The 19,735-nt window shown below is 40.2% G+C and overlaps 1 protein-coding gene and 1 long non-coding RNA gene across 9 annotated transcripts in view; one reads left to right on the top strand and one right to left on the bottom strand.

Moving 5' to 3' along the window:
• The window catches only part of epha7 (eph receptor A7), a 90,814-nt gene that overhangs the window by 41,004 nt on the left and 30,075 nt on the right, over window positions 1–19,735 (bottom strand). For 7 of the 8 annotated variants that reach the window (XM_044376763.1, XM_044376762.1, XM_044376765.1 and 4 more), the window contains exon 5: window positions 17,455–17,790. In XM_044376763.1, coding sequence (XP_044232698.1) covers window positions 17,455–17,790 — 336 coding nt within the window. Of the gene's footprint in view, window positions 1–16,248; window positions 16,444–17,454; window positions 17,791–19,735 lie in introns of those variants that run through there. The other variant, XM_044376769.1, reaches the window with a different exon arrangement.
• LOC122999665 overlaps window positions 1–19,735 on the top strand; it is a 76,746-nt gene that overhangs the window by 38,903 nt on the left and 18,108 nt on the right. The window contains exon 2 of the long non-coding RNA XR_006407801.1: window positions 15,934–15,970. This is a non-coding gene — a long non-coding RNA (uncharacterized LOC122999665). The remainder of the gene's footprint in view (window positions 1–15,933; window positions 15,971–19,735) is intronic.

Consider the following 19,735-nt stretch of genomic DNA (forward strand, 5'->3'; position numbering starts at 1 on the left):
GGCTGAGCCTGGCCTTGTGCTAAAAGTCATATATCAGCCAGGCAGTGTTGTCCCCTGCTGATATGATGGAAGGAGGTTTAGGATTTTACTCCTATCGGACTGCAGAGGTGTCAACTTGCCTCAGCCTGTATTAACAAGCTGCTGAAAGATTTTAATTTATACTGGTGTTAATTAGAGCTGGATATCAAACCCCAGTACTTTTTTTGGTATTGCTCGAAATGTGTCGCACTGTCAAGTACTGAAAGTTCTATCTGCTTATGTGTGATATGTCTGTTTAAACAACATTGAACAAAGTTTAGTTTCTTCTGTGAAATGAAAAGAGGGTTTTCTAGTTGTGTCCTGGATTCCAAAGTATGATATCAGAAAGTCATTCTGGTATATGTATGGAATTCAGCAATAGCATAAAATTAGTGTTTAGACCTGGTCACAGCAGAAAGTTGCACATCAAGGATCATCTGCACATCTGACACAGGTAGTGCTACAAGCTTAGTGACATAGTGACTGGTTACAGTTGATGAACTACAGTACCACAGCTGGCGAGCTAACCACTAACAGACTAGCCAGCAAGGAACATGCTTGCACTCACCAGCCAAAATAGCTCTCCAAGCTAGCTGCTTTGCTAACTGGCAGTTAAGCTAGCTGAAAGTTAAAGATAGCTTTCTCTGTTTTGGACTCTGCTGCTCTCCATTCCTTCAAGGCTCAACTCTCAAAACCTTTGTGTGTTAAAGTTCACCATAGATGAACTTAACACAAAAGAATTATGCAAATATGTGTAACATGCTAGCATGACAGGGCCTTTGATGGAGTGTTTTTGACATTAACAATAGGTCAAAAAACACCCTGACAAGCATAAAAGCTATGAGTGACATGAAAAAACATGCAAACATATAGATAAATGTTGACAAGTGCTACAAAATATCAGCTACCAGTAGCTTTAACCACATTATAGTTCAATTGTAACACAGACTATGGTGTTTTTTTTTTTTTATTAACATGAAACACTGAGCCTACCAACCTCACCTCATATCAACTTTTCTCAAGTTTACATCAACCCTCAAAAAACTTAAGGCAAAGAATATTGTGGCAGCTCTTAGTTTTTCATCTGACAAAAGTAGAAAAAACAGACTCAGGAGTTTTCAAAAGATGTGACACAAAAACGTCAAGGTTTTCATACAAGAAATATAAATCTGAGTTAATGGCTGTGAATGTACACAGACTAAACCCACTTACAGACGGTTTCTCTCCTAACAAAGTCCAAAAAGGATAACAGCACCATTTGAAATTGGGTAAAAGCAGCTTAAAATTGCATAACAACGCCAGTGACAGTAGACTCGCAAATTGAGAAATGAAGCCCAACATCCTGATTAAGGCTGGCAAGGTGTCACATCATTGTCAGCCTTTGTGTATTGGCCGCAGGATTTGCCATTACTGTAATTGGTGATTTGTGTCTGATAGGCGGCGAGGGAGACGAGGCTTAAGACTTAGCAGGAGGGCCCGGACGAGAATTTGCTTTTCAGGGTGCTGAGCTTCTCCCAAACCTCATCCCAATTACCCCTTGAACAATGACAGACAGCAGCTTTTTGCCTCTTTGTGTCAGACGTCCAGTGTGTTTACTTAGCGTATCTCCAATCCACTTTGTCACCAGTTAATTGGAGAGCAGTAAGTTATTCTGATGCAAATGTCAGGCATGTTCACACAATTTAAAGCGGGCTACCTTCAGTTAGGTTGAGGTGACAAAATAACAAAAACCATGTTGGCAGTCTGGGGGAGTTAGTCTTCCCCTCCTCCAACACACCATGCTTTCAGTGTGTGGGGACTTTACAGTATGTACTTGTTTCCAGCGGCTGTCAGATGCTGTGCACACTTTGGACTTCCGGGCTAAATTCATCTTGTGATATCAACCGCGATTTAATTTCAGCCAGAAAGCAGAGGATGTTATCTGTAATATGTCAGATTAAAAAGCCCATACAGCTGAAATACATCCAGTCAATGCATTAAGTCGCCGAATCTTGCAAGCGAGATGTAATTTAATTTTGAATAGTAGACAAAATCAAATAACGTCATGACATTAATAAGTGATTATCTCTCTTCCTGGCCACTATATAGAGGAGTGTTTTTACAAAAAACACGGGGGTCTCTGCACGCCTTTAATTTCATTTCTCATCTAGATATCTACTGCCAAAGTATACTGGTTTTAACACATTGTGACATACTTTTTGGCAGCGTTCGATGGCGAGCCACCAGCGTGATAGGGAGATGATTTGGGGGGGAATTTACAAATTTAATTAGCTTGGTCTCTAAGGATACAAGCTCTTCCAACTTTCATTTAGATGTAATCTTTCTTTAGAGAATACATTTCACCACACAGTTTTCACAGAAGAAGAGCTCTCTTCAGCCTCACTGCTTGACAACACGCATAGACGCCAGCTGCTTGGTTCCAGAGAGTGTAAAGAGTGTCAAAATAAATAGTGAAAATAACACATCCAGCTCAAATAAGGCAGTTGCAATTCTCAGTTACGTGGACTTTTCACATGGCTTTAAATTTTTCCATACATTATATATTATCCTATATGACATCATTAGATTATTAATAGTGAAGCATCAGTGTTAGAGCAGCATGTTACTGTCTAGCTGCTGGAGGTGAAGCTAGTTTTAACTACTTTATACACAGTTAGACCATAAATCATCATAACACAGCTGTCAGCAGGTGTCCTGACTCCTTGCAAGAAACAGAAAGGTTGTTTTCCTTTTCCACTGCAGCACAACTAAACTGTTTTGGACAGTCAGCCATTGTTGGATGTCTACATTTTTCAAAATAAAAGTAAATGTTATTGTCCACCTTTTTTTTCTCCCCGCTATACTGAAATTGTACTGAACTGTGATCCCAAAACTGAGGTACATACCGTTACACCCTTAATAAGAATGCATTAAATGAAGTAAAAGTACCAAAAGCAGGTTAAGGCAAAGAGAGTGCACCAAAAAACTTGTTGTCCAAGGATTGGACACTTCTTATCTACATCCACCTGCCTGTAAGTTGTTTCTCTGGATTTCTCTTTTTTCTAATTGATCTATTTCCAACTAAACTGTGTTGTGCTCTTGCATTCTGTCATCTCTGAAATCTCTGAAATCACAAGGTTAAACAGGCGACTATTTTCTGCCAGCAGGAATCATGTTGTCTCAGTTAGACCAAAATACTTCCCACTACCTCTTTTGTCCTGGCTGTCCAAGGATGCAGCAGAATAAGCAGAGAGCATGGATGGGTGAAGGAGATTGTCTGATACAAAGGGACTGGGAAGCTTTGAGATGAGCTCTTGGCCGTGTTACCTTGTCACAGCATCGCTTGTGCCCTCACTAACTTCCTCTAGTCCAGATGTGAAGCCCATCTGCTCCACGGCGAATACCAACGTCCTTTCGGATCCTCGGCTGCCATAATCTTTTTACTGTTGTTTTATACCAAATAGTTAAAAGCAGTCTACCAGATGGCTGTCATACACACCCTGTGCTTTGATAACAAAAAGGTTTTGGTACAGCGCTGGTTTAAAGCACAAGAAATACAGCTGAGGAAGCTAGCAGGTGTGCAGGACTAAACTAAGTCTCGGTCAGGCCCTGAAAGAATTTGAGGCGACAGCTTTCCAGGGTTAAAAGGTTGTCCGTAATTGCCAGCGGCCTGTTTGAGTGGAGGCAAATGGACTTTCTGAATTTTTTTCTCTTCCTTTCTCCAAAGCCAAAGTGGTCTGCCACAAACTCATTATGATTTCCAAGTGTGATGATCTGAATAAAAGGGGAGGGGGTGAAGCAGGGGGTTGAAGACATAATTAGTTTTCCTCACTGCAGGAGACAGTATGCTGATGAGACAATGAAAGACGGGAAAAAAAAAGCCGAGCTGTCAATCTCCCCTGATTCTTTCATCTCACAAAGCACCAGTGAGTAATGCTCACAGACCACCCCCAAAAAAAAAATCTCCACAAACCCTGCAACCGCAATTGTGTTACGCAATGCAAACCTCTGCCAATCCTACAACCATAAACCATTTCATAGACCTCAAGGAGGAAGAAAAACAAACTATTTGGAGAAGCGAGGCTTTCTAGCAAACATGATCTGGGTCAAGCTCAGTCACAGCGCTGGAAATGAATAAAAAGGTTCAAGACCGCAAATAGATAGAAAATATATCTGATACGAGGGTCAAAACAATCAAAGTTCTGATAACTTCTGATAATGCTTGGAGAGCTCACTTAAGAGTGAATCATTTCTTCACTAAAAGTGAAGAATAGGACACATTTATCAAGAGACTTCATGGAAAGTATAGGAGTAACCTTAAAGAGCAGCTTTCAAGAACACATGATTAATCACATGTACTATACTCGGCGCTGGAATAGCCAATAAGACACAAGGATTACATCTATATCTGCCTGTTCATTCTGTTAAACATTCTTACATTTTCTCTGATTATTATTCTTTTAAAGCCTGTGTGCTATTAATTTGTTAAATTAATTCATTTGTGGGGAATCTTTAATATCTCCACTAGTAATTAACACATGGTGAGAAAAAGCTGAATTCTGAATTATACATATTGCTTCAGATAACATATTATCTACATTGTACAGTCATTCCAAAACATGTCTCAGAAGCGAGGCTGGATTACCAACATGGTAGAGGGGCCCCAACCTTCAGTGGCCCCCAAAAAGCCAAAACTTCACTATGTGTCAAACAGATTGTTGACATTTGAATATGTACTGCTAATGAACAATAAAATGAACTCAAATTAAAAGGTTCTTAAAGTGGGTGCGACATTAAGTATCATCTAATCTCAAGGCCCGGTTTTGTCGAGGGGCCTGGTGTCAACACCTAGGGACCCGCAACTCAGTTTTGCCACGGGGCCACTTAGTGGAGTGACTGCATCTCTGTCTATTGTCTCGATGAAGCTGAAAATCTGAAAACTGCAGAGTCAGTGTGTTATTCTTTCACACTATACATAGTCTTTTGATGCATTGATGGTATAAAAATGTTGATTAGTGCAGCTTTAAACTTATTTTCTTTAATCAAAAACTACAATCTCTAAAAAATTTCACTCGCAACAGTTTGATAAATGCAGGCTGATGTTGCTCTTTTCCTGTGTGAGACAAATGAAATGTTCCCTCGCCAGCTAGCATGCTAACACTCTCTGGGCTATAAACAATCCCTCTGCACCGCCAGACAAAATACCATCGCCTACAGGAAACAGCGATCAAAGTTTAGCTATTGACTTGGGATTGCTGCTGTGTGTATGTTTGTGTGTGGGTGTGTGTGTTTTTTTGTCCGGTTTTTGACCAGGGAATTCACTCCTATTGGGCACCTATGGCATGCAACCCTGCTTGGCTTTTATTACCCTTGGAAGTCCTTTTAACTCCTTCAGCAGGAAATGAAACACTCCAATGGCTCTATTGCAAAGTGCCGGAGCCATTTGCAGCTAGGGCCGTGACATTCCCGAGCATGTGTTCCATATAAAGAGAGTCTCTGGGAGTCACAGGTGCATGCCGGCAGGGTGCGTGTGGTATGTGTGTGTGTGCATGTGTGTGTGTGTGTGTATATGTGAATGTATATGCGAGTCGGGAGCGAGTAGATAAAGAGAGAGAAGGAAAGAAAGTATTTTGGTGTTTACTGAGGCCTTACAGTCACCCGTGGGCAGTAAAATGGAGAGCTGCTGCATTCCAGAGCCAAAGCCAGCTGCCTTCACTGACCGGTAAGCGCCTGAAATCACACAGTGCAACTTTAAATATGGAAGCTGAAGTTAACTTTTTAGTTAGAACTTTTTTCAAAGAGGACAACGACAGCTGGATTTTCTTGTGATTTATTGTCGGCTGTACTAACTAACAATTATCTTCATCTTTGATTGATCTGTTGATTGATCAATTAAGCATTTAGTTTTTTAAAAATGTCAGAAAATTGTGGAAAATGGCAATCAAAAGTTGACAGAGACTGACAACAACTTGTTTTGTTTTGACCAACACTCAAAACCAAAGATAGTCTGTTTACAGTGATGTAAAAGAGAGAAATGATGCAAATCCTCCCACTGTTGATTGATAAATGACTTCAGTGATAATTGATAATTCAGTGATATTGTTGATGGATTTCCTAATAAGTGACTGATAGATTGCTAGTTGGCTGTGACTCTTTATTGTGCCCTTTCATGTTCATTAAATACATATTTTACCAAAAAATAATGAAGACCATGAGATGGAGTTGAAAGTCTAGATTTGTTGTCAAACTACTGCTTCTAATGTCAAGAATGAACTTCTACACACAAATCAGGTCGATATACACAATATGGTCAATTTATGCAAAAATCACATATTATATAATCAAAGTGATGATTTATTAACTGTTGTACTAAAAACAAAACTCATATGTGTAAACCTAAAACTTCAAAAACATTTTTTATTTTATTTTAGTTTGCTAAATTTGCTAAACATTAGCATGCTAAGATCACTGTAATATGAAACTGTTTAAAGTGAGTCTATGTAACTTTTCCTAAACTTTTACAGGATAATGGCACAATGAATTTCCCTTCATTTCCCAAGATTCTGTTGGGTCGGTTACTTTAAAGACATAGAGGAGAATGAAATCACATAAAGGAAACAACAAACATGTTTCTTGTTGAGATATTGTGTTTAACTCCGGTTGTACTTTTGTGATAAAACCACTGAAATGTAGATGCGTCACAAGCTAAAACAGTAGCACTAACTTAAGCACAAGTAGATTAGAGTCATGAAGTCAGTGACCTTATTCAGTACTTTCCATTAAACAGTAATTGTCTAGTTTGCTAACAGTAGCTAACATTAGCCACCATAAGCTACTGGTCATACCAGGCTGTAGCAGCAAAACAGTGTATTAAACTGAGAAAGGGTGTGATTTATTGTATGTGACTTTGCCTTTTTATTTCTAGGAAGAACAAAGTGTCTTTTTTTCCTTTTCTAAAGTTACACAGTCTTTACACTTTAATGACGTTGGGTTTTTTTTTTGTTTGCACCTGATGCACTAACCGATTTATAACCTATAAAACTTTCACAGCTTCATCAAACGCTTTCCAAACGGCGCTATTATTATCCAATTTTGTTGCTAGAGATGAAACTCTCACAAGCTGTGAAAAAGATCATCAACATTTAAAAGTGAGAAGATGAATAATTGCTCTGAGCCACAATGAGGGCTTTTGTTGCTCAACCTGAGAACACTGTGCGCTCTGAGGGCTCCGTGGCAGTGCTAAATATGTATATTCTCATTGCAGCTCTTTTGTTCTCAGGTCACGCTGTTATTTGTCCCACGCTTCATCTGCCGCACCAGACTGACTACCTTAATTACTGGCACTCACTGAGAGACATTAATAAGTGTCCAACAAACCTGAGATGGAATATATTAGAGTTCCATTTTTGTCGACAGTGACATTTCTCATCAACTACCCCTCAGGTCTGTAATTTCACTGAGCGAATATTCCCTGCTCGTAATCTGTCACCCTGTGGTGGTGGTGGTGGTGGTGGTGGTGGTGGTGGCGTGGAGAAGGCTCAGGCGCTCATGCCTTAATCTGCTCATGTATGTTATTCTATTTACATAGAAATGACTATTCAAATTCAGGCAGAAGCTTGTATGTATCTGTTGCAGCCTTTATCAAGGTTAGCTAACGCTTGTTCACACAGCCAGTTTAATTTAAGCACATTAAAGGGTCCATTCACCCAAATTAAAAAAAAAACATGATTTCTCACTTACCTCCAGTAGTATCAAGCCATGTGGAGAGTTTTAGTTTTATTTACCCATGTTCTGAGATATCTGTCATATTTCTACCTCGCTACAATATAATGGCATTTGTGGTGGTTGTAGCACTGAAAAATGACATATCTTTACAGAATAAGTGTTGCAGGTACTCTATACATTCCACAACTCACTTACTACAACTCACTGTGAAGAGTTTCTTCAGTAGAAAGCACTTCCAATGAAAACTGGACTTCTCCAAAATGGAATTTCTCACCAAAATTGTTCATCTTGTTTGTATATATGCATGTACAGTATGTGTGTTCACATACTAAAGACTATCGTGTTCTTCTTCACCTTCTTCATTAATTGTTGTAGTTATATACTAAGTCTGTTGTTGAAATACTGTTATTACAGTAATATATGATTGGATGAACTTTTAAACTGTGATTACTTTCCATACTCAAATGTCAGCTGTGTGGCATTGTGTTCTTTCAACATTAAAGATAGTGATCATTTTAAGAGGAATTGCTGCTCCACTAAAAATGTATTAACAAATATTACAACATTTAATTTTTCCACAGTTCTGTTCTTAAAATCAAACTTCATTTGTGGTGAAAAATCCTGTTTTTACCTGTAAAAAATGTAAACATTTTCAAAATCACTGTAAATAAACTAAACATGTCAAGACTTTTAGCACCAAAAAATGAAATTCCATACAATCCATCGTACTGGAGGTTCAAGAGATCTCATGGACAGATAAGTAGAGCCGCTGCGGTTACTGCATCGCCGCGGTAACGCAATCATGTCACATCCATGACAGAGTCAAGCTGATCACCGCTTCACTGCTGACTGAGCGGCTCAAATAACGGAACATTAGTTATTCTCTCAGGCTTAACATAAAGAACGACGTGTCTGCTGCAAAGTCAGACTCTTAATGACAACACTGGGATGAAGATAGACATTTAGACTATAGACACTATAAAGAATAGACTACTTCAGGAGTTGTATGCATTTGAAAAGTTTTCAGTCAGCACTAAAAGTGTTTGGTTAGTCCAGTTTAACCTGCAGGAGCGTCTGAAGGCTCGTGTAACATGTTTTTCTGCCACAGAGGAAATAAATTCATGACGAGTGAAAACGAGTTCAAAGCGTCTTCTGTAATTCTGAGCGAGCTGAACTTGTAACCTTTGACTCAGCGGTCTGTCAGTCTAACCACTCGGCCAGTCTGTCGCCAACAAGTAAACACGCAGCCGATTCTATTCAAACATTTTTTTCCAATGTCTGGGCTTTCTTCTTTTTTTTACGCCTGCAGAGAAATTCTTATTTGTTTACAGAGGTGTTTAAGATATTGTAAAATACACACACACACACACACACACTAACACACATTTAATATCCCGCAAACACACTGATAAATGCAACAATGCTCTGGGAAACTTGTTAAGTGGCCAACTTCTGCAAAAATGAGTTGTCAAATGTCTCGGCTGATAAATGAGAGCTGCTGACGTCCGTGAGAGAAAAAAAAAAAGACGTAATTCCAGAAAGGTGAGGGTCTGACTGAGATGCCGAGCGGCTATGTGGAAGGTAAACAGTAGATTGACTGCCAAAAAAAAAAAAACCCCTTGCCTCAATCTCTTTCTGCTGCTGGTCTGAATAATTAAAGCTGTGTCTGTGTGTGTGTGCTCCGGGGGGGAACACAAGCCTATAGGATGAAGCTGAATGTGAATCAGCGCTCCCCTTTTTAACTTCCACATATTCCCCAGCTGAGACCAAAACATCAGAATGCTGCAACTTTTTTCCGACAGTTTTCAGAAATGAAATAAGATGGCTCTCCCGACAAAGTTCTCAAATTAATAATAACGCTGCATCCGAACAGCAACAAACAGGGTCGGAGGGAGAAAGAAGCACAAATAATCAAGGGGGAAATGAGGGAGAATCAAAGAAAAACAGAACACTAATAACTGGACTTGCAATTATAGTAATAACAGTAATGCTGCTACCATTAGAAATAATCTATTTGATGATATGTTTGGCTTTATACCAGCATGAGTAAAACTAAACATTAGATCACATTCTACTTTCAGTATTAACTCTTTCTCCGATGATGTTTGAGTGAATATTGTAGGCAGCCGACCAGTAGAACCACCTGTTTTTTTTTTGTTGTTTTTTTCTTTAGCCGTTGGAACGAATGAACATGTTTCTGTGCATGTCTTCAATCTTTAGACGATTTTTTGCTGATGTCTTGGATTTCCTTTGGTCCACTACAGAATGCTGACTCCACTTCTTTTCTGATCCTCTGTAATAACTAGTTGGACGTTGCAGGCTCCAGTTCAGAGCTCCGGCACACGTCTGCATCTCTGAAGCAGCTGGAATATTATTGTTCAGATGTGAAGAGATGTCAAAAGGAGAATCGCTCTGATCTTAGTTGTGTCTTGACTGAAATATAACACTTCTAGGCACCTTTTTTTCAAGTGTTTTTTTTGCCATTGTTTGATAGTGACAGTACAGGTGAGTCTGTAAAATCTGCAATAATACAAGAAGTCTAACAATACAGCATGCAGATTCCCCTAAAATCACCAATTCCACTTCTGCTACCCAGAGGAACACTCCTTTATTTCATACACTCTGTATGATCTTCCTCTAGTATGAGAAAAAAATCAACTTTTCAAAAAAATCTGTCTCATGAATGATGTTCATGGTGCTTTTCTAGATTGATTATCACTATATTAACATGTGAATACTGATGTCTTCGAAGGTTTGAGGCGTACAAATGGTCGACTTTACCAGATAAGGCTGCTATTGTCGACAGAGACCTACTGAAGATGTACATTTATAGGTAACAAATATATAGTTTCATTCTTAGAAAAAGGCTCTGTACTTTCCCAAAAACAGCTGGACACTGTTAAGCAAATGTAGCTAAAAAAGGAAGAATAGTGCATTTGTTGGGGACTATTTTCAGCTGTGGATTAATACACATTTTGTTTGAGTGAGTATTTCTGGCAGCAGGGCAGTGTGTGTGTGTGTGTGTGTGTGGGACCGAGTCGAATTAAACTACAGTATGTCTATTCATGGTAATGAAGAAACATGTCACCCATTGCAACAGTGTGACTCATTGATGTGTTTTTAACAGTTTTTGGATGAGAGTGGAGCTCTGTGGTGCAGAGGATACACAGTCAATACTTGTTAGTAGATCAATTCACCGCTGGTTTGGTGTTTTCATGGGATTTGTTGACAATAAAAAAAAAAAAGATATAGAATATCACCAGACTTATCCTTTAAGGACTCTGAATATCAACATATAGCTATTTGCAATTACTGGCCCTCTAAGCTGGTATTGGTGGAAGCCTGGTCTTGACTATAGCCCTTTATGGATGTGTCTGCCTGTGTCCTTTCCAAGGCAGTGAAACAGCCCGTTGCTCTGACAGGCTGCCTGCACCAAGAGAAAAGGACTGTCCAATGGCTGCAATAGGGACCAAGTGAAGGGGAAAGAGGCAACGCCAGCTTCTATGAGGGAGGGCTCATTCAAGCACGGTAGATTCAGGGGGATTTAGGGAGCTCGTCTGCCAGCAATAAAAGGCTGAAACAGGATACTTGGTGAGATTAATTACCTAGATAGGCCACGATAATGCCATTTAAATGGGAAAGTAATTAAAGTGCACCTTCCATGAAAATTATTCATTGCTGACGGATTGGGTGACAGACAAATCAGGAGGCATTTACAGAAAAGCTACAGGTTAAGTGCTCCGAGCTGCTGCTCTGAGACCACCACAGTTTTATTGCAGCTGTTGAATCTTACTGCTTTGCCCAGCTCTCATCAAATTACGGCGAGCATGTGGAGCTTGAGGGGGGGGCGGGGGGGAGGGAGGGGAGGCGGGGGTGAAAAGAATGGGCTCCCAGGTAACGTAAAACCGGGGACAAATGCTACAAAGGAGGATCCGCTTAACTAGAAAATTACACTGGCTGGCACTGGTCAGTGGGGACTCCTCAGAATCAATCAATCCTTCTGTTTAAGGCCACCATGGCAGATTAGAACAAAAAAAAAAAGGTATAAATCAATGGCCTTATTGTTTCCCCAAGTGTTACTTTCACAAACGCACTGAACAAATATCCTTTTAGTGATGATAAAGTGTCAATAAAGCCGTCGTATAGATTACCGAGGAGGAGCTTGGGGGTATCAATTTGCACCCTTCAACATTTCATTTTTTTTTTTTTTATGATCACTGCTGTCTTGTAGAGGTAAATAATGATCAAACTCTCTGCTATCTACCTCTTTGAACTCCAGACAGTAAAGTGCTGGAGGACACTGAAGCAGACTTTGACTGAAACAGCCAAACAAAAACAGGAATATTTGTGTGTCTCATGCGATGCAAAGGGAGAGAGAGGCTTTTCAGATCAAAGTAGAATGCTTAGCTTACATTCTTGGGTGCCTCTTTTTTTTTCTTCTTTTGCACAGAGAGATTGTACTAAAGGGAATAGCGTGCTCTTTTCATTGAATGTTTAAGTAGGTTGGTACTTGAGGGGGGGGGCTATAACATCATCCTACATTCACACAGTGTTGCACGACAAATGAAGTGGAGAATGACTTACACTAACCACAAGAAGATAACTTTCTTCTCGCTGATTTTGAAATTCCTCGCATGTATAAAGTGTTGAACTTCACAGTTTTTTTTTTTTACACAAAGGCTGATTTACAGGTTGAGTGATATCTCTGTCTTATCAGATGTTCTGGAATGACGGTCATGACATTCTTGGCATTCTGAGACATTTTTAGTCACAATCTACAGTTCTCTTTCAGACAGACCTCGTTACATCGACGTGATAGTCATTTTACATGTTGAGCTCAAAAAGTCAGGAAGGGAATCTGACATCTCACACACACGTGTCACACGTCTGAATTGAATGCAGTCAAATGAAGGTAAAGAAAATGCACATCAAGTTGTTGTATTGTCATATGCAGTTAAGTTTCCCTGGATGCCTTCCACTCTGAATGCCGTTTATAAAAGAAACACGAGGTATAGAAATGAAAAATAAAATAAATGAATAAAATATCAGGAGAGATGAAAGAAAATAAATCAAATATCCAAGCATTATGAGAAATTTGACATTGAATTAATTATAATACAAAACACTGAATGAGCTTATTTTAAATTGAGGAGGTTGATGTCAGATCAGTGTGTAGAAATATGACTTTTTGTCCTTCCAACTACAGAGCAAAAGAGGTTACCTAAAATTGTATTAAAAACAATCCCACATATAAGCACAATAACAATCACATGTGCCTTCTCTCTATTAGATTAACATGTTTAATGCTAGCAGTTGGCATGCCTGAAATTATGAACAAACTTTAAACACAGCTTGTATGCAAATAGGAAGTAAACAAGGAGTCCCGACTTAACGTCTTGTCATTCAGCGCTTGTGCACTATCAGACGTTATAAAACACACACACACATTTTCATAGTACACTCACTCGTGACCGTCAGATTTATGACGCTCATCAATTAAAGGCTTTAATGGCAAAATCATTTTAAAAATCCATCGCTGATGCAGCCTGTAAAGAGGGTTCTTTGAACTCACCGCTCTCCTCCAGCTGTTCCACCACTCCTTCTCAGGCACCGGGTGCCAAATACCCCGCGAGCACTGCGGCTCAATCCCAAATAACAGTCCTGTCATGTCTGAATAAAGTCATGACAAAGATTTACGTAAAGGACGGCTTTGTCTGAACACATTTAACGAATAGATGAAGCCGGCGATGTTATGTGTCTGGTGTCAGAAAAAGGGGGGCTTTAGATCTGAAATTCGAAATGATGTCTCTATCTATCACATGTGTTTCAAATAAGTGCCGTGGCATTCTTTACATTCTGAGGCATTTCTAGTTGCCACAGTCTAAATCATGCATGCTGGCTAAGTCACACCCCCCCTGTTTTTTTCTGCTCTGACTCACCCGTGAAGTCTGTGAATACTTTCGGAGCACAGCTCAACTATTGTGAAAGTTGCTATCTGAGTGTAACAGGCTTTGTGCTGCTGGCTAATACAAGCAGTCAACATTAAAATCAATTTCCACAGGCTCTTCCTCTCACTCATTATATTGTTTATACCTCTTGCCGATCGCACCTAAACCCCATTGCACTGGTCTCAAGTTGAATGTGAACACACAGCATGTATACACACACACATGCACACACACACACAGGTCCTGTAGCCTTTCCCCATAACCAATTTCAAATCCTATTTCTGTACCCTTCTCCACAGTGATTTTTCTGGCTCAGAGATGTGAACACCCGCTTGAATAAATATTAATGGTTATTCTATGAGCAGTGCCCACTCACAAGTGTGCGCTGGAAGAACAAAGGCCTTGTTTACAAGTGCGCTTGAGGAAAGCTAAGGCGCCGAGTGCCTCCGAGGGCGGCTCTGTGGTGCTGTCGGCTCACAATGGAGTGCTGATTGAAACACGCTCTTAACTCGCCGTGTACGGCGGCGGCAAAGACAACGAAAAATCCTCGATGCGACGGTTTCCATTCAGCGGCTGGACGGAGCTGAGGAAATCAAGCTTATGAACTTGCAGCCTCTACTTAAACTCATTTAAGACAGAGCTGAGAGGTAATTAGGTTTCTGGGAACAATAAGCACTCAGCACCTTGTGTAGCTCCAGCTTCGCTTCAGACGTTTCCTTTGGTGTAATTAGGGGGAGGTGTGAATTCCTCATCATGGATCACCATCTGTATTCACATACTGCAAGTTCATTCCCTTAGTCCCGAGCTACAAACCTATGTACATGCTGATTATCATGCAGGAGGTGGAGATGGGAGGCATGGAGGAGAGAGAGCTTCTCTTTTTTAAGGTTCTTTCACTGCTATGGGGCTCCGGCGCCTCACCACGCAAAGGTTAATCAATTCTGAATGATGAGCTATAAAAGCTTTAATAATGCAGTCATTCTCTAATGAGCGGTCCTGCATGCTCACTCGGGAAGGGCCGATTGTTTTAGGAAACTCCGACGTCCCAATTACAAAGCACTCAAGCAATTCCTAACAGCCCAGAGAGCTCTGGACACAGTGAGGGTCCAGTGAGCAGGACAATGAGCACTGCAGCATAGAGCTAATGTCTGCTCGAGATGGGAAACAAGACAAGAGTGTTCACATGGCCGTCAACATCAGCCTGCTGCTGCCCTACTGATTTGCACTTTAGCCAAAAGCTGGGTAGCTCTGCCGCCTTCCTCTGGGTCACAGAATGCCAGGGACTTTTCCACTATTTTTCTCTTTTCCAATGTAGATGTGCAATTTTGTACTTTTCTCAGATAGTTAGGCCATCAAATGTTTGTTTCTTTCACAGTGTATTCTTTTTTTGACCAAGAAGCAAAGGCAGACCTGGTGCGGTGCCATAGAGCCACAAAACCCTATACAGGGGAGGAAGTGGCATTTGGATGATCAAGCCTCTTATTTTGACATTATAGACTACTGACCGGGTCCTGTTTTCAGTGCTGCTTTCTTTTAACCATGACCGCATTGTTTCTTAATCTTAATGACATGTTTATTTTCACCCAAACTGCAATCTTTCCTTAACCTTTGTCAAGATCACGAGCGGTCTTATGAAATGACAAATCTGTCATCACTTGTCACGTGATGATAATTGAGCCATTTCCATAACAACTGACCAAACTCCATTTGCTAGTGGAGTCTGTAGGACGCTGTTAAAAGCTTTGCAATAACTCATATGGGTGGTTCTAAAAGGAAATGAGAAATTAGATTTTCTGTCTTTTATTCCACGTACTAGTACTAGTTGGAAACATCCTTCTAGGATTAGATCACTATCAGGCCAATAGGGACATCTTATCAAGTAATTTGATTTGAAAGTCTGGGTTTAAAAGAGGGGTGTTAGTATTGCATCATAGTCTGTAGACTAATGCAGAGCCTATTCCATCCTGATACCATGTGATACTTCAAGTGAATCAAGGAATCAATCAACAAAATCCCATATTGAATCAGCAACGTTCCATCTACCTGATCATTGTGTTATAGCACTATAAATGGTGCCACTGACTCGCAACGGTAAACATGAAACCACCTTGGCCAAGCGCACCCTTCCACACTAGCTAATGGCTAAATATTTCATTGGGTTAACTGAGTAATTGTCTGTTGTGAACATGCTAGGTGTAATTATGAGTGACTCTAAAAGAGCATGAGTTAATTGTTTGTTTTTTTCCCTCACTTTTTCCTGCAGGTCGTCCTTCTTTTGACGTCCTTGTGTCCTTGACCAGGTAACCCCTCAGTGCATTCCAGCTCCAATACATCATCCCCAACACTGTATCCCACACACAACTGAACCTCTTCCTTTCTCTGCCCTGTGTTTCCTACAAACGCACACATCTAGTAAACTGAGATGCTGATTGTACAATAAATCATTCTGTTCTCATATTATTGATTTTTGGTAGTAAAAGATGGTATAATTTGAACTTTGAAGCAAAAAAGCGGCAAGTGAGCAGCTTTACATGACTAAAATAATGTCAGTGTCTCAACTAGTACTGTATGATGATGGTGTAAGAAGACAGCAGGACATGACTGGCCATCACATGGAAGAGGACAGGTGTAATTAGTGGTTATAATAAAACATTCAGAAAAAGCTTCAGTGCTCTTGCTGTAGCCGGGCTTCTTTTAATCACCATAGTCAGTACACTCTTTTGGGCCAAGTGTGTTTCATGGATGCTCGAGCGTGAAAGAGGAATCTTGTTGGCTGGATCCATAGAAATAATGAATAAAGTTTGTCACCGCAAAATACAGCATTTTAATTACGGCGGATTCCCTGGAGACCAAGCTGCAAATACAGTACTGGCTCTTAAGGTGCCACTGGGAATCTACATCACTGCTAAGCTAATAATGTTTGCCACTGTAGTGCTGATATACACATTAAATTAATCTGGGTAATATGCATACTGGAAATATTATGGATCATATCAAACTATGGTCATTAATGCTAATGGGGAATCATTACTGTAGTTTGCATGTGAGAGGTTTTCAAAATTAAACTGTCAATTGCCATGTTCCTTATTGCCTAATGCTCTCTCAGCTGGAGCAAAAGATGAGCTCTATGCCACCATATATCAAACCCTGTACACTGTGCATGGACTAGTGTGAGCCAAACACTTTCCAAAAGAATATAGTTCAACATTTACGAAAAACACATATGGCTTTCTTTCCAGGAGTGAGATGAGAAGATCAATACCAACCTCATGTCAGTGCCTTTAGTATGGAGCTGGATGTAGGATTTGGTTAGCCTAGCTTAGCATTAAGGCCAGAGACAGGAAACTATTTCTTAAGGAACAGTTTATCCATCTGCCCAGCACTTCTTTCAATATATAATTATAGTTTATGTAACTTCCCCTAAAACCACAACTTTTGTTTTTACATTTCAGTTTGTGTACAGATTAAGCAAATTAAATACATTGTGGTTTGGTAAGTGTTTTCTTTTTTTTTTTACTTTGGACCGAGCGAGCTAGTTCCCCTGCTTCAAATGTTTATGCTAAGCTAGGCTAATAGGCATCAATCTACTCATCCAACTCTCAGAAAGAAGGCAAATAAGCACATTTCCCAAAATGTTATGCTATTCCTTTAAACTGAAACCTTATCAAGAAAAACTCAGCAGATCAACTGACACATTTCCTTTCACAACAGTTAAATCAAAAGGGGCTTCTACCCCACAGAAGCACAACATTATCAGTTATTAATACTTTTATGCAGTCCTTACCTGCTTGACCAGTGGCGATGCTAACCGCGGCAAACAGCCTCTGTGTGCGGCTCAGGTCTGACACCCCATTGACAGCCTCCACCTCAAAAGTGTAGTTGGCGTGGGCGAGCAGGTCCATGATGGTCACATAAGTGTCCACTAATCCTGACTGTGCGGGGGAGTATCCCACATTAGGCCCACACGGCACACACTCTTCAGGTTCCCAGCTGCAGCGCCGGCATATAACCCTGTAGGTGACATCGTTTCGGCCGCCCGTATCTGCCGGTGGGCTCCACTCCAAGGTAACGGTGGTCTGGTTGATGTTGTAGACCAGGTTCTGTGGTGCCGAGGGAGGCCCTGTCAGAGGTGGACAAAGAGAAAGCCAGAATTAAATAACTGCGTGCCAAGGAAAGTGACAGCCAAGAGTGTGCATTGACTGGATCTGTGCTTTCACTGTTCTTTGAGCGAAAAAAGAAAAAAAAAAACACTACAGGACATGCCAGCTCCAGCCCTAGAGCCAAACACTGACACTCAATTATAATAAGACTCAGACCCAGAAAAAATGGTACAGGTACACTGAAAGGAAGTCAGCTCTGGCAGGCGCCAAGGTCAGTGTTAGAAGGCTGTGAAATCAAAGAGTTGGAGTCCAGAGTTTCAAAGGGAGAATAATTTCATTGTCAGAGTTCATGCAACACAGTTTTATGTCACTGTTTTTATGAATTGTCATTAAAAAGGTTGTGTACCCATCTAACCCCACACTTCACTTCCACCTCATTGCACCGTCACCACTCTACACACTGTAAAGTCTTGTAATTAAATTGATTATGAGATTTTACAGTGCAAGAGGTTTTTCTATTTAAAGTCAGGTCCACATTCAGAACCATTTCAGAACTTATAATGAGTTTCAGTCTTGTTACTTAATCTCATCCAATTAATTTTAGAAACATTGCTATCTTATTAGCTAATACTTCCCAGCATGCATTTTATTTGGAATACAATTCTCTTTTGATATTTTTCCTTTTATACATGTGTCAAAGCACTTAAGTATTTATACTAACAGTGCAGCAAAAGGTGTAATGATTAGTCACCGCAGTGCATGAGGGATTAGATTTGTAACTGCTTTACCTTTGAAAAAATACAACTAGAAATGAAGCCTGACTACAAACGGTGGTCAACATAGCAAAACAGATGTTGGCTGACATCGGTTCTCAAAGATTCTCAAATCTATATTTAGAGGGTGATAGTTACGTTGGCTTAAAGAGACCAAACCATTCAGTTAACTCAAAATTTTAAAGCTACTTTAATCTTTTATTTGTTCATATTTGCCACTTGGGTTAGGATTAGGGTTAGGGTTAGGGTTAGGGTTAGGGGTTAGGGGGTTAGGGTTAGAACTTCACATGTTATGGCTTTTTTAGGTCATAATGGCTGTTATTACATCCAGCAGAGAGGGCGCAACATTAGCATTAATTTGGAATTGTTTTTGGTCACCTGACAAATGTTTGTCCAATATTCACTCTCCTTTCAGCTTTGTTTTGGTCTCCACCAACTCTTGAGAAAAAGTATCTAGCTCTTCTAATGCTCCACTATTTTCACCACCTGTTCTGTAACTTTGTCTGCCTGCTGTTTGGTGCTGAGCAGGTAGCATGCATCAGTTTATTAGAGCTTTTTTGCTGATAATATCTGACTGTTGGAAATTAGGTTTTATGACAGCTGCGAGACTGAATATAAGTATGTGGGTCTGAACTCCAAAACAATGATTTGAAAGAGACTGCAAAGCTCTGTGGAGCTGAGGGGAAGTACAGAGTTGGGTGGGTAAAAAGTGAAACTGTAAGGTAGCCTGGTCACTCATACTTTAACCATGAAATAATCAAATGTTTGTTTTTACAGTGTACTTCATGCATGCAAACGTAGGTGGTGATTCATCCAGATGGACTATGGGCTTTGTTTACAAAGCGATTGTTAACAGCATAAAAGCTGCAGCTGCTATGGAAATGATGGAGACATGGTTACACAGTCAGACAAATGCTAAGCATGGAATCAGAAGCCACAAACAGTCTCTCTCCAAGTCTTTTCTGTTCTCCAAAAATATACCACTATCCCAGCTGGAGATATTGGCTTTACTGGGTTTCCTTCCAAAGGTATATCATGTAGACAGCAGGACACTTAAAGTTAATGTCTCCCAAAAAAAGACTTAAAGCCTGGTTCACCCACACAATTTATGAACAAGATTTAAACCTGGATTATCACCGCCCTGTAACTGCCATATACAGTTTCACTTGACATACAATAACAACTAGCTCTG

This window comes from Thunnus albacares, chromosome 16 (assembly GCF_914725855.1).
Source record: "Thunnus albacares chromosome 16, fThuAlb1.1, whole genome shotgun sequence".
Taxonomy (NCBI): domain Eukaryota; kingdom Metazoa; phylum Chordata; class Actinopteri; order Scombriformes; family Scombridae; genus Thunnus; species Thunnus albacares.